Raw genomic sequence first — 11,583 nt, 5'->3', positions numbered from 1 at the left:
CACAGCTGAGTCAGCCCTGAGCGGTTGTTTCCCCCTCCCGTACCCGCTAAAGCAGTCCCCACAGGGTGCAGATCCCACCCCAGCCCTGCCCTAGCTGAGCCAGGGGACTTTAGGTCTCACCTCACTCATCGCCCAGGTAGGTTGAGACAGCGGAAACCAGTCACGGCCTTCAACCTCTCAGCCAATGAGATGGAGCCCCGGGAACCCAGGAAGGAGGCGCGTAAGCGGACAGCCGGGCAGCTGGGCCTGGGGCGTCAGGCTTGGGAACTAAACTCGACCTTGAGGTTCCAGAAATAGCAATTAGGTCAGAAACAAGACTTCATCTTTTTGTGAAGAGCCGGACATGCCCATAGCGGTTTACCTAAAGCAGACCTTACCTGCAATTGATCCATTATAAGGTTTGCTTAAAGCTGAGTTTACTGGGAGTTCCCTGGTGGTTAGGACTCTGTGCTTCCACTGCTGGGGGCCCAGGTTCGAGGGATCCCTCGTGGGGGAACTAAGATCCCACAAGCCCCCAGGTGCAGCCAAAAAGAAAAGGGGCTGAGTTTACCAATAATAAGATCCTCCGCATAGATTAGACTGAAGCCCAACCAGTAACAGAATTGCCCCACCTCTGAGGGGCTGTGAGTTTCCAGACCCTCCTTTCACCTGCCACAAGTCTCTCTTCTTTTGGGGTGGGTGGGGATTGTGAGGGGAGGGGGTCCCAAAACAGAGGACTTAGCCTGAACCTGGGGCTTTCAATGCTAACCACTGAACCACCGCCAGTAGATACTGTCTTTGGAGAAACTGAGGCAGGCCTAGGACAGAAGCCAAAGTGGGAGCCAGGAGTCCAGCCCCTGCCCAAGCCCCCCCAATCTTTGCAAACTGTAAGTTGTAGGGAGTCCTTGAGAATTGGGAGGGAGCCCTCTCCACCATGAAGGCAGTGACCCTGCCTTGTCAGTAAAGTCACTGTTTTCTACCCCAGATATCAGACCTTTTACCTTTTTTGATTTCTGACTTTATTTATAGGAATTCTCTTACAGATGGCAACATAATAAATCTTTTAGTGATACATTAATAAGCCAGTTTTATGGGGGGAAACCTGTATGATTCAATAAAGGGCAGAATCAGTCTTAAAATTCATTCAACGAATGTTTATTGAGCACCTACTCTGTTCCAGGCAGATACTGGACACTTGGGATAGAGCAAAGCATGGTTCCCTATTCCCTTGGGGGTCACAGCCAGTTTTCCAGTGGGGGCCCAGTGACAGTCCTCTACCCCTGCCCCTCACGGAAGGAGTAGTGTTAAGGAGTTACAGAATTCTGGGTTGAAATCACAGCTTTGTCACTGACTAGCTGTGCCACCTCAGGCAAGTCACTTAACTTCTCTGAACCTCACATTCCTCATCTACTCAAGAGAAGCTATTAAGGCCTCTGGAGCAGAGTTGGTCTGAGAAGTAAATGTCGAGAGGGGAGGGGAGCTGGCCTGGCATGGAGAGTGGCACACGGTAGGGGTCCGATGACTTGGTTACTTGTGGGTGGGAGAGTGTGGAGGAGGTTGCCCCATCCTTCAGAAGGCTTGACTGTTCTGGGCTTCACTGTACCCTCGGCCCAAGGCTGCAGCTATTGGGGAGCCTCAGCTCAGGGTGACAGTCCTCGTCATGCCCAAGCCCCTACTCTGTACCAGGCTCTCAAAGGGCACTGGATTCAGTGTAAGGGAGCCCGTTGCCTCTCCACCACAGCCCGGACAGCTGCAGAGTCTTCAGCTCCATTTTAGAGATGGGAAATGAAGGCTCAGCCAGGGTCTTGGTTGAGAGCCTCTTGGGAGGGTGGATGGCTCTGTCCAGATGTCTGTCCTCCCCACACTAGTCACTAGAGGGCGCCAGGGCTCAGTAAACGGGGTTGGGCCGGCCCTCGTCCCCACCCTAGGTGCCCCACCCCTCGTAGACCCCAGAGCTAGGAGGGCAGGGAATAGTGTGACCTCGAGTGCTCTGCACTGTGGGGAGAAGAAAGTAGACCCCAGGCCTGGGAGGAGGAAGAGAAAAGAAAGGGGGAACCAGAGGTGGGGACTCGAGAGGCCCCTGAGGCTTTTCTCACAGGAACTCCCTGTTCTCCAGTTCAAACACAGATGCTACCTCTCTCCTCTCTCATTAATGTGTGTGTGTGTGTGTGTGTGTGTGTGTATTCCTCTTCCTCTCTGTGGATTCCTTTCTTTCTCTCATTCAGTGATTCTTTTTCTGTACTCTGTGTGCACGTGTGCACGTGCGTGGGGCTGGCTCTCTGTGTGTCTCCCTGTTTTCTGTCTCTTTCTGCTCTTTGTCTCTCTTTAAGTCTCTGCCTCTATCTTCTCTGTATGTTCCTATCTTCCTCTTATTACGCCCTTACCTCTCTTTGTCTCTGTCTCTCTGTCTCTTTTCACTCTCTCTTTCCATCTCGGCCTCTATCTCTCTTTGTTTCGTCTCTGTCTCGCTCAGTTTCACATCCTGTCCCTCCTCAGCCACCACCAGCCAGCACATGTGGGCTAAGGGTCTCAGTCCCTTCCCTCCTGTCTCCTCACCCCTGGCAGCTGCTCACGGCTTCCCAATCCTGGCCTCTCCTGCCCGCCCCTCTTGGGCCTTGTGGGAGGGGGGCGAGGGAAGAAGGGAGGGCAGCCTGGCGGGCCCACCCCTTTTTGCCTTTCCAGGCTGGGAGGCTGGGCCAGTGGGCCTTTTAACCAGCCTGGGCAGGCTGTGCCGGACACCAGCCCTGGACACCGTGCCTGGCCCCCGTGGTTCCGGCAGCCGCCAGCCTGGCCAGCCCGGTCAGCATGCAGCAGCAGCCCCCACCCGGGCCCCTGGCCCCTGCGGCCGAGCCGACCAAGCCCCCCTACAGCTACATCGCCCTGATTGCCATGGCCATCCAGAGCTCACCGGGGCAGCGGGCCACGCTCAGTGGCATCTACCGCTACATCATGGGCCGCTTCGCCTTCTACCGCCACAACCGGCCCGGCTGGCAGAACAGCATCCGCCACAACCTGTCCCTCAACGAGTGCTTTGTCAAGGTGCCCCGTGATGATCGCAAACCGGGCAAGGGCAGCTACTGGACGCTGGATCCCGACTGCCATGACATGTTCGAGCACGGCAGCTTCCTGCGCCGACGCCGGCGCTTCACCCGACGGGCAGGCGCCGAGGGAGCCAAGGGCCCTGCCAAGGTGCGCCGCAGACCCCTCCGAGCCACCAGCCAGGACCTAGGAGCCCCCGACGCTGTGACTGGCATGCAATGCCCGTTCCCACTGGAGCCGCCAGAGCCCAAGGGCCTAAGCTTTGGGGGTCTGGTGGGGGCCTTGCCAGCCAGTGTGTGCCCGGCCACCACCAATGCCAGGCCTCGGCCACCCTCGGAGCCCAAGGAGATGCCCACGCCCAAGCCTGCAGGTCCAGGGGAGCTCCCCGTGGCCACCTCATCTTCCCCGAGCCCCGCATTTGGTTTTCCTGCCAGCTTCTCTGAGGCTGAGGGGTTTAGCAAGGCCCCTGCCCCCATCTTGACCTCCGAGGCCACCATCGGGGGCAGCTACCAGTGCCGGCTGCAGGCGCTGAATTTCTGCATGGGGACTGATCCTGGCCTTGAGCACCTCTTGGCCTCAGCAGCCCCCTCCCCTGCACCACCCACCCCTCCAGCCTCTCTCCGGGCCCCGCTGCCCCTGCCAGCAGACCCCAAGGAACCCTGGGTTGCAGGCAGCTTCCCTGTCCAGGGAAGCTCCGGCTACCCACTGGGGCTGACCTCCTGCCTATACCGGACGCCAGGAATGTTCTTCTTTGAGTGAAGCCAGCCGGCCTCAGGCAGTCCCTGCAGAGACTCTGCCAGCTACGCCCTCCAGGTTGAGCCTGACTCTAGGATCTGGGGAGCTCTCAAAGGACGCAGGCCTGGCAAGCCCACAACAGCCAGGACAGGAAGCCAAGACTGGCGTGGTGAACACTCAGCCAGCGCCCAGGGTCTCTGGACAGACTTGGGGGTGAGGGGAAGCAGGGCTCCCTTGGGATTTACTCTATGGCTCTCAGGGCCAATAAAGCCAGTGTGATGATGAGGGTCAGTTTGCTGGATGGTTGGGGACTGAGGGCCAGGACACCTGGCTCCGTGGGGGGCGTATGGTTGTGGGGTGGTATGGCAGGGACGGGGGACCCCAGATAGGAATGTCCCACATGAGGCTTTCTCCTGCTGGGGACCTTCTCAGGGAGTTTCCCAGGAAGGCCGAGGAAGTGGGAGCAGGGAGTGGGAGAGAGAGAGGAGGGATGCAACCAGGAGAGACACCAGGCAGGAGTGAGGCTGGGCTGGACCAAGGGGGCTGATTCTCCAGCCCCAAACTCTGGGACTCAGCGCCTCACGTTGCGAGCAGCCACAGTACCTGTGGCCATCTGTGGCAGGTATCCTGTCCTGGGCTCGCGCATATCCTTTCACCGAGTCCTGGGTGGTACGGAATGTCATCTCCATTTAACAGTGGTGGAAACTGAGACTCAAAGAAGTTGGGGCTCACTGGCTCCGGCTCCAAATGACCAATGAGTGGCAGAGAGGAAATCAAAACCAGGTCTGTGTGGCTCTACCCCCCTTCCCCTACCTGCAGTTAGCGTGAGGATGCAGCGTGGCCCACAGGGTGACCCCCGCCAGAGGGAGGCGGGCTTTTTTTGAATCCTGGCATGCCAGGGTTCAAAAGCCACCCCTCACCCCTTGCACAGACAGGGAACCCAAGGTTCAAAAGGCAGGCACACTTCCCTTGTCTGGATTTCCGGCGTGACTGGGAGAACTCCCCGAGCCCCAGCTCTCTGAGGTCTCCTGGTGACTCTGAGAAAGCATTTCCCTCATGGGGGGAGGCGGTGGCTACCCTGGGTACAGATTAGAAGAGACTGAGCCTCGACCTTTGGCCTTCTGTAGCTGTCCCCTTGGGTAGAAGCAGGAGAAGCGGGTATAGTCGTGGTCCCCATCAGAGGAACAACTTAGGGACCTGAAACCTCACTGTCCCCATACCCTCCAACACCAGACTTGCTGAGGCAGATGGCTTTCTTCCAGAACTTTAGTCCCTCCACCTGAATCATGGGTATAGGGAGAGAAGAGGGGCCAAGGATACTTTCTGGTCTTTGCTGGAGGGTCTTATGTCCCATGAGGTGATGCTCAGGCAGCTGGAGACCCCTTTGCTGGGCAGGCAGCCCTGTCCCCTCCAAAACATCCCCCTCGGGCAGGCGGCCACGCTGGCTTCAGTCTCTGTGGCTCCCTCCTCCCTCCGCAGGTCCCCTGGGGCCTGGGAGGAAGTGAGCCCGGCTGGACAGCCCCAACTGTCTGGTTCCCACAGACTCCAGAGCTGGGGTGGAGGGGGCACCTGCAGGGTGCGGGCTCAGAAGGGGGTGGAAGAATGCCCGGCCAGTTGTGCGGACCCTCCCTAGCGTGTGTGCCGGACCCCAGCCTGGAACCCATGGAGCAATGGGGGGAGGGAAAGAGGGTCTGTCCTGTCGCATTCAGGCAGCCTCGTGGCTGAAAGGGGAGGGGACAGAGGCCTGCGAGTGCAGGGCACGGGTGAGGAGAGGTTCGCACCACCGTGTGTGTCTGAGTGGGTCAGTACGTCTCCGTGTGTACATGAGTGTGTGTGTGTGTGATGCGCAGAGACAGTTACGGAGACAAGGACAGATTCGGGGGGGCGGGGGTTCTTTCTCAGCTGGGTCAGGGAAAGAGGCCTCTGCCGGGCACTGTTCCCTGTGGTGCATTCCTGTGGAGACCTGGTGACCCCAGTCCCTTCCCAGCCTGTGTCCTGAGCTCGTAGGAGGATGGGAAGGCTGGCCCGACTCGGGGATCCCAGGCTTCTGCATCCTGCCCCGCCCACCCCCCCGATGAGGTTGAGCATCTAACTGGGGTGGGAGCCTGGGGGGAAGAAAACTGCCCATGCTCTGAGGTGGGGGAACATGCAGAGGGGTCAAGTGCACACAGAGGCACAGACTTAGCTCTGGGCATGAGCCCCCTCCATGTCCCTCTCTGGTCCCTCCAGAGAGTCAAGAAGTGAAGACAGTCCCCTCAGCCCCTAAGCAGGGCCCTGGGCTCAGAGCCTGCCTTGGACTTGCTGTGTGAGCCTGGACCAGTGCCCATCTCTCTGGGCCCTGATTTCACTCCCTTTGTCCAGTGAGGAGGTTGCAGGGTGAGGGAAAAGGGCAGCCTGACTCTTTGAATCCGGATCCCAGGGAGGGTCTAACCTGGGGGACAGCCTGGAAGGGATCCCATCCCCAGAAATACTGGACCTGGAGGCCCAGACACCATGATCTCATGTTGCCCTCTGCTTGCTGCCCAGCCTGGGGACCCCCACCCACTGGGCCTCCTGCCCTCACATTCTTTCCATGACCAACAGACACCCCCTGCCTCTGGCCTGGCCACCCAGGGGTGGACAGTGCTTAGCAGAGATTCCGAATGCCTAAGCTGGGCCGACCCAGAGAAAGCTCCTTGGCACAGATGGAGAGACCAAGGCCAGAGAAGGTAAGTGACATGCCCAAGGTCACACAGCAGGGCAGGAGTACCCCTCTGCTGCCTTAACTGTAGAGCTCTAGGGGACAGGGGCCACCCCATCTGACTCTCCTCCCTGGAGGCTGGTCTGTCTCCAGGAGGCGATCCCAGCCCCCACTCCTCCTCAGCAGGTCGGAGCAAAAGAGGGTACCGAGGGGCCTTGTAGAGTTAGACTAAATCGAAATCTAAAATTGTAGGATCAGTGGTATTTCAGAATATTCCAGAGTTTTTAGTCACAGCAGCTCAGATTCTTGGAATATCAGAATTAAAAGGGCGTCTCCTGCCTGATTTCTGAATCCCCTCTACACCAAGCAGTTCATATCAGATGTGGGGGGGCGGGTTCCAGGAAAGGAGAGCCTGCTGCTTTCAGAGCCGGCCCCTTCCCGACCAAGTTTGGCAGCTCTGAAGGGCAGTCAGGAAGTTCTTCACCTGCTGGTCCTTTGGTCTCTGCTCTCTCTGCCTCCAGGGAGGCTACCCCCACCCACAGGGCTGGGCCTTCCTCAGCCTCTCCTCCACCCTCCACATCTTATCTCCCTGCGCCTCTCCGCCCACCAGCTTCCTTCCCTGGTTTATGGCATTCCACTGCCCTGAGTTCCAAGCTCCTTCCCACACCCCAGACAGCGCCTGGGCCAGGGTGGGGAGACGCTCTCCCTTGGCGGGGCGGGCACTCTGAGGCCACCACAGAAATGAGGAAGACGGTGGGGGGAGGTTGTGTCGGCCGGCCTGGCATGTCTGCCTACTGGGAGTGTACAAACCCAGGAATCCAGGCCTCAGCCAGAATGTCGCCTCCCGTCACCCCTGAAAGGCCAGGCTCCCAGAGGCAGTAGGTACAGCAGCTAAGAGCAGGGGCTCTGGACTCCAACTGACTGGCTTCAGATCCCAGCTGTCACTTCCTAGCTGTGTGACCTTGAGCAAGTTGCTTCCCCTCTCTGGGTTTCCCTCATCTAAAACATGTGGACACTAACAGTACTATATCCATGGGATTGTTGTCAGGATTACATGAATTAATACTTGCAAAGTGCTTCGAACAGGGTCTGACACATGGAAACAGCAATTTAAGTGTTTAAGTAAAATAAATATTTCGGCCCTGGGGGCTTGTCTTCTTAACCTCATTTACCCACCAGGAAGGTCTAGCTGCAGTAGAGGTGGGAAGATGCAGGGGGAGGGAAGGTTGTTATATACACAAAGCTTTGGATTCAATTCCTGGCATCTTTACTTCCTTGCTGTGTGACCTCGAGCAAGTAGATTCACTTCTCTGAGTACTAGTTTCTTCATCTGTAAAATGGGGCAATGATTTCAGCCCCCAGGACTGGCATGCGGGAAACCTCACCTTGCACGATATGTGTACAATTCAGTCAACACGAATGAAATAGGACATCTGAAATTAATATAATAGTGTACATCAACTACTGGAATGTGAAACAGCCCCACTGGAGGGCCTTGTACCCTCAGCCCAGTCCTCTCTGCCCATTTGTTGCACATGGCAAAACCTCCTTCCCCACAGGTCCAGACCCCCAGGTGTCTAATCCCCTGTTCCTGCCCTGCTGGTAATTGGGTGGTGACTCAGGGAGGCAGCTGGTGGGGCTGAAGGAAGTGGTTCCAGGCTAAAAACAGACCAGAGTCCCATTTAGTCCCACAGTCCGCCAGAACCCTGCCTGTGGCCCCTGGAAAGGCCAGGGCTGCCTCCGCCAGACCACAGTCCTCTGGTGCCCTGATCTCTCCGGGAGACAAAGAGGAGGCTCACCCTCGCGAGCTGGGTTAAGGCAGCTGACTCCTCTGTAAGTGTTTCCACCTCTAGGCCTTTGCACTGGCTGTTCCCTCGGCCTGGAATGCTCACTCCCCACTAGCTGACTTCTCAGCCTCCAGAGCCCAAGTTAAACATCACCTCCTCCGAGAAGACAACCCTCACCTCCTTATCTGATTGGATGCCTCTAGATTTTTCTCCACCTCTGCATCCTGTTTGTTTCCTCCACTTGGCACCTGTTGCAATGTGGAATTCTGCATCTCTGTGTGCATTCCCTTCTGCTTGTCTCTGCCTTTGTGTCATAAGCCTCTGGGGGCAGGGGCTGGGTCTGCCTTACTCACTTTATCCACTTCCCTAACCCACTGGCTGGCATATAGCAGGCCCTCAATAAAGATTTGCTGAGTGGATAAATGGATAAATCCATTTGCCATGGATTAAATCTCAGAGAACCCGCCCAGGGGCTTCCTGGCTCACTCAGAGCCAAAGGCCAAGTCCTTACAGGCCTGTGTGATCTGGTTTCAGCTGCTCTTGCCCTCTCCAACCCCACTCCAAGCAGCCTTTGCATTTGCTAGTCCTTCTGCCTGGACTGATCTTCACTCCCTCAAGCCTTTCAGTCTCTGTTCTGAGACTCGCTGACCACTGCATCCCCCATCCACCCCACCAACACTCTCTAAGTTCATTATTGCTGTCCAGGGCCTGTCTCCCAACAGAAGGAGGCTCCGCTGGGCCAGGGGTTTTTGTCTATTGGTTGCTTGTCCCCAGCACTTAGAACAGTGTCTGGAACAAAGTAGGGGCTGGAGAAATAGCTGTGGAACAAACATAAGCTCAGCAGCCTGGCCGCGCGCTAGATCTGCACAGCTCATGCCTCTTCTGCATTGACCCTGGGGGGCAAGTACTATTATCCCATCTTACAGACAGGAAACTGAGGCTCAGAGAGGGCAAATAAGTAGATGTGAACCCCATTCTGCCTGACCTGCACCCAGTCTCTCTGTCATCAGCCTGTCTCCCTGGTGGTGTATGAGGTCTGCAGCTCCCACCTCCTGTCCCCACAATCCTCACAGCCCCTCAAGCAGACACGGCCCAACCTCCCTCTGGCCTCCCTGCCTCACTGACATCCCTGGCTGCAGGGATCCTTCTAAACCACAGATCTGATCATGTCCCTCCTTCGTTCAGAGCCCTTCCATGGCCCCCTATGGCCCCAATTCAGCCTGGCAGTTGAGACTCCCACCAAACTCTCCAGACTTACTTCTTGCTTCCTCATGTGCAAAAGCCCCCTGGGATGCTCCAGGACAAGGTTGTTCTCAGCTCCAAGTCTTTGGAGCTGCCTGGAACACCCCCTCCCCGCAGCACACGCTCTATTTGGAAGAGGCCTGCTCCTTCTTTGCTCTCAGCTTGACTGTCACTCCCACTGGAGAGGAGAGAATAGAAGCTAGTGTCTTCTTCCACACCCTTCCAGCTTCACCATGATCCCCAACCTCCCAACCCTGGGGTTCCAGATGCTGTGAACTCCCTGAAGACCGAGACCATGACTAATTCATCTCCAGGCTCTGGGTTAGGGCCAGGCCCAGAAAAGGGCCTCAAGAAATAGCTGTGAAGTAATTGGATGAGTCTGAAGTCAGACCACCTGCTTTGCATCCTGACCCCACTATTTACTAGCTGGGACCCCATGGACTTGTCCATCGCCTCCCTGTGCCTCAGTTTCCTCATCTGTGAACTGCTGATAAGGAAATACCCACTCATGGGGGAAAATGAAATGACTGCGTACATGGGAATCACTTGGCACTGTGCCTGGTGCTCGGTAAATAACACCCATTAGAGTGAAGGAAGGAACAGGTGTGTGGGCAGCTGCACGAGCAGGCGCTTGGTCCAGGTGGGCACATCCTTCAGGACAGCCCTGGCTGCTTCACACCCTCGGGGCAGCCCTGTCACTGGCTGAATCTTTTCCCACAGCTGCCCTGCTGGGTCCAAGGTGGCCAGTGGAATTCGAGGCCACTGGACGCCGACAGGAAAAGGCAACGTCACCAGCCCTGGTGTAATCCAAACCAGATGCGGCCTCAGACCCATGGGGGTGGTCACTGTGGGCCTGGCCAAGGCCCAGAGGCAGGAAATAGTCTTGGAGGAACGCTCTCTGGGCTGGGACCCGTCGGGAGGAGCTGTCCTGTTGAGGGTGTTAACCCTTCTGAGCCCACAAGGGGGGCGCAGGACAGTGTGCAGGAGCAGCTCGTGGTCCTGGCCCCATGGGGCACAGAGCCCCTTGCAGGGAAGGTTACAGCATCGGCATTGTGATGGGCGCCGGTCAGGGGGAGCCCACAACACAGGCACGGGGTGGGCAGGGCACACCAAGGAAGGGGCAGGGGATTCTTGCCGCCGGCTGCCCGGGACTGGCAGAACCCCAGACCCAGACCTGGAGCTTTGGTCCTGGCTCTGGCTCCAGCTGGCAGGCCCAAACGAGCATGGATCCACTCCCTCTCTTGGGTGGCACAGAGGCTGCTGGGAATGGAAGTGCTAGTGCAGGTCATGGGGCTGGGCCCCTGCCTACAGAAAGACTGAGACTCAGTCCCACCCCAGGGGCTGCCACACCAGCTTTCTCCTGGGTGTGCTCTGTGGCCCTGGGGGAGCAAATTCTCTCTGAATTCCCATCATTTCCCATCCATATTGTTGAGTTCATATCCTTTACTTCCAGGGACTAGGGGAGGCCCAAAGGAGGCACCTGATGAATCAAAAAGAGCTTTCTAAGATGTGCTCCCAGGACCAGATAGGGATAGAGGCAGTGGTCAGCCCTGTTCCATGGTTCTGGGTGGGCTTCCTTCCCAGGACATGTTAATTTGCTGTGTGGCCTTGGGCAGCTCACTTTCCCTCTCTGAACCTGTTTCCTCACCTGTGAAATAGGGTGAATGAGCACCCTATCCCATCTCTGGATTGTTACAATGGCCCTCAGAGTGGCAGAGGGCAGTGGAGCTGAGGCTGTCGTTTGCATTTTATAGAGGACAGTGGAGCTGAGGTTGTCATTTGCATTTTATAGAGGAGGAAATTGAGGCCTGCGCTGGGAGTCAGGAGTCCTGGGTTCTAGTCCCAGCTGTTGCTGTCTCTGCTGAGGAGCCTTCTCATTTTGGCCTCGGTTTCCCTAGCTGGATCCAGGCCCTGGATCTCTGGGCTGGCTGGACCTCATTTCCTTACCCCTCCACTATGGCGGTGACTCATCCCTCATCATCACGCTGTGTGGCCGAGGCTCAGCCTGGGCGGGGGCCAGCAAGGCTGAGAGAACTCAGAGGAAACCACAGGCCTGGCCCAGCTAGCAGGTGGCGGGCGGACAGGCAGGCAGGGATCAACAGCCCTAGAGGCCTTGCCCAT

The 11,583-nt window shown here is 57.3% G+C and overlaps 1 protein-coding gene across 1 annotated transcript; it reads left to right on the top strand.

Annotated features, from left to right (window-relative positions):
* Nucleotides 1–2,769: 2,769 nt before the first annotated feature.
* On the top strand, nt 2,770–3,777 carry FOXS1 (forkhead box S1; the record flags this gene model as incomplete). The annotated part of the gene is made up of 1 exon (XM_082856747.1): nt 2,770–3,777. Exon 1 carries the CDS (start codon nt 2,785–2,787, stop codon nt 3,775–3,777), a length of 993 nt encoding a protein of 330 aa, XP_082712873.1. The 5' UTR covers nt 2,770–2,784.
* Between the last annotated feature and the right edge of the window lie 7,806 nt (nt 3,778–11,583).

This window comes from Leucopleurus acutus, assembly GCF_964270905.1.
Source record: "Leucopleurus acutus genome assembly, chromosome: 16".
In the NCBI taxonomy this organism is placed as follows: Eukaryota; Metazoa; Chordata; class Mammalia; order Artiodactyla; family Delphinidae; genus Leucopleurus; species Leucopleurus acutus.
Note: the sequence above shows the minus strand (reverse complement) of the source record. Positions and strands in the feature narration are given on the sequence as shown.